Here is a 3074-nt window from a genome sequence, read left to right as displayed (position 1 = left end):
CCCCGCCGCCGCGGCGCCCACGCGCGTGTAGCGCATCGCCGGGTTGAACCTGCCCCCCCTGGCACAAGGAATTAAATAAAGTTATATCATTTAGACGAACGTATTGGAACTTTTTTTTTTGTTTGTCTGTATTTCACTTCAACGTGATTTTTCTGTATTTGATTGTCTGTTTGTCCGTTCGTCTGTTATTCACTTTAATATAATATTGCCGGAGATAGAAGGCTATTTTTCATGAGGTGACGCATCTCATTAACATGGGAATTTGATTTGACCGCGCGTACGAAGCCGCGGGCGTAACCTAGTGATACATACAATAAAGAATGTATAAGGTACAACGAGTTGTAATATAGAAAAGTGATATCTTACCGAAGCCGTCTCTTGATAATTCGATAGCTTGAAAATTATAACGATAATATCATTAAACTTTATAATCAAAAATATTAGCATAGGTTATTTGTTAGCTTCACAAAACGTGCCAACTATGTATAGGAACCTCAATGACCTCCACGTGTCAAATGTAATTTGGGAAATAACATTAACCTAGAAAACATTTTTGAATTTAAAACAAATTTTTATATGTATTTTTTTCTAAATAACGCTTATTCGATCCTGTTCTTAGTTGGATCGTTTGGTATATAAATTTTATCACATAAGAACACTTTCTCACTCACACTCACACTTACTCCCACACACTGACTAACACTCTCACACGCGCACTCACCCCCACACATACATGTACGCAAGCATGCACGCACGCACGCACGCACGCACGCACGCACGCACGCACACACGCACGCACGCACGCACGCACACTCACACACACTCACCTGGAGTGTATCCGCCTCGCGCCGGCGTGCGAGGGGAACTGTATCGCCATCTGGCGGCGCATCTCCGCAATCTTCTTGGCTAGCTCCGTGACATCTTGCCCCTCCTGTTATCAACGACATTTGTTTAAGTGTTTTTACAATTTCTAATTAATCACTCTAATATTACAAATGTGAAAGTTTGTTTGAATGTTTGTCTGTCAATCACGCTGAAACTACTAAAAGGATTTTGATGATATTTGGTATACAGATAGGGCATGAGCTGATTTGGGTGATAGGATACTTTTTATCCCGTTAAAAGCTCCGTTGGGATAAAACAGGAATCTTAACATCCGGGCGGAGCCGGGACGAGCGTCTACTAATTAGATAATTTAAACAAAAAAATATATAATAAACCGACTTTATAAATAGGAGAAATAAGGAAGTAGAAAGAATAACCTCACCTGTTGCTTAGTTATGATGTCCAGTTCAGCATCCAGTATCTCCTTTTGCGCCTCGGCCGCCGTCTTCGGTTTCTTCGCGTTCACCTGCAGACAGAGCCGCGTGCATATGCATCATTAGACGAGTTTTGTTTGTACGTTTGTCACGTTATTCATCTGCACCTACTGATACCCGCCTACGGTTTTGACAATACATCAGCTGTATAATACTACTACACACTCAACGTATATTTATGTCTGTTCGTTTGTCTCATGACGTATAATAAAGAATTGACAATGTAATTTATATACATTAGAATGTAAACCTTATTGCAATGCGATAAGGTCGAATTTACTCTACCCGTAACTAAATTTAATCTACTATGATACAATGCTACTTGCATTAAACTAAGCAAATCTATTTACATACTTATAAAACTTACTAAATTTGTATCTGTCTTTAATACGCTACAGACTAATTATAATTGGAAATTGAACCTTATTGTTGAGATGATAAGATCTATTTTACAAAAAAATTATATATCCCGTTAAATAGTTTTAGTGGCCAAGCCAATATATAAGCGAACCTAGTTGTATATACATTTGATATTTTTATTTACAGTACACATTATTATTTACATTGTATTAACAAGGCTATAAAGCGTTCACATAAATATATTTTTCCACCGATTTTCCTAAAATGAAGTAAACTCTTTCTTTATAATTATTTATTTTTCTTTTATTTTGTAACACGGTAACTCCGTCGGTCTTGGAATGATTAAAAAATTTTGTTTTTGGTTTATGATGATTAAAATTTGATATAAATCCATTTATATGATGTCCACATCAAATGTACAAAATTTTTATGTATACTAGTAATCTACAGCTGAAGAGTTTGTTTGTTTGAACGCACTAATCTCTTGAAACTACCGGTCTGATTGGAAAAATTATTACAATATAAGGTGATTAATTTATGGAGGTGGATTATATACATATGTACGACGCGGGTAAAACCGCGGGGCGCGTCTTATTTCCTACAAGACATATTTAAAAAGAGATACACAACTAAAAAATCCGCATACATCAATTGGTATAACAATTTATAAGAATATCGCTGTCTCTTTCTCACACACGCATTAGGTCTCTTGACAGAGCGGGACGGATAGCGAAAATAGTTTTTTTTTTCTACGCGTTTTAAACAAATATAGACACAAAATGCAATCATGCGTTACTTTGCACAAAGGGAAACCAAGACATTATGACTTATTTTTTATCTTATCAATTATCGCATATACGCAAAATGCAAACCATGCAATTTCGAACCTTTTGCAATATAGAATAGAGTTGATATTTGCTTATTTACATACACCATGCCATTTCTTCCCGTGTACGAATGACGTGATTTGCAGTTTTAAGAGTTTGAATAACAAATAATGATTTTTTTAATGTATTTTACAGCGATTTTTAAGCAAAGAAACGGTGCGTTTTCCATTTATGTATGTACAGATGTGTAATGTGACGATTTATAATGATTAGTAACGATTATGGGGTGTTGTAAAACAAATACACGGTCCGATTGTTAAACGCTCACTGAACGAAAGTGAAAAATGCCTCTTTTTTTCGAATTTTTTTATTCAATATAAGTTATAGTAGTTGTATTAGTTTGCATATATGGTAGCCAATAAAAAAGAAAACATTTTTTGGTAATCATTATGACATATTCGTGATTTTTTGACGTGACAACGTCTTAAAATAGGTTGCGGCTCGGAGTCACTCATGAAAAAGTGTATCGCCCGGTAACGTTACGATGAGTCACCGAACTATGATCGGT

The 3074-nt window shown here is 35.8% G+C and overlaps 1 protein-coding gene across 1 annotated transcript in view; it reads right to left on the bottom strand.

Annotated features, from left to right (window-relative positions):
• The window catches only part of LOC119838059 (RNA-binding protein 26-like), a 25293-nt gene that overhangs the window by 6843 nt on the left and 15376 nt on the right, over positions 1 to 3074 (bottom strand). The window contains exons 18-21 of the mRNA XM_038363866.1: positions 1268 to 1351; positions 828 to 931; positions 367 to 393; positions 7 to 58 (exon numbers count right to left, since the gene is read on the bottom strand). Coding sequence (XP_038219794.1) covers positions 7 to 58; positions 367 to 393; positions 828 to 931; positions 1268 to 1351 — 267 coding nt within the window. The remainder of the gene's footprint in view (positions 1 to 6; positions 59 to 366; positions 394 to 827; positions 932 to 1267; positions 1352 to 3074) is intronic.

This window comes from Zerene cesonia, unplaced genomic scaffold, assembly GCF_012273895.1.
Source record: "Zerene cesonia ecotype Mississippi unplaced genomic scaffold, Zerene_cesonia_1.1 Zces_u001, whole genome shotgun sequence".
Classification (NCBI taxonomy): domain Eukaryota; kingdom Metazoa; phylum Arthropoda; class Insecta; order Lepidoptera; family Pieridae; genus Zerene; species Zerene cesonia.
This window is presented reverse-complemented; position numbering and strand designations above follow the sequence as displayed.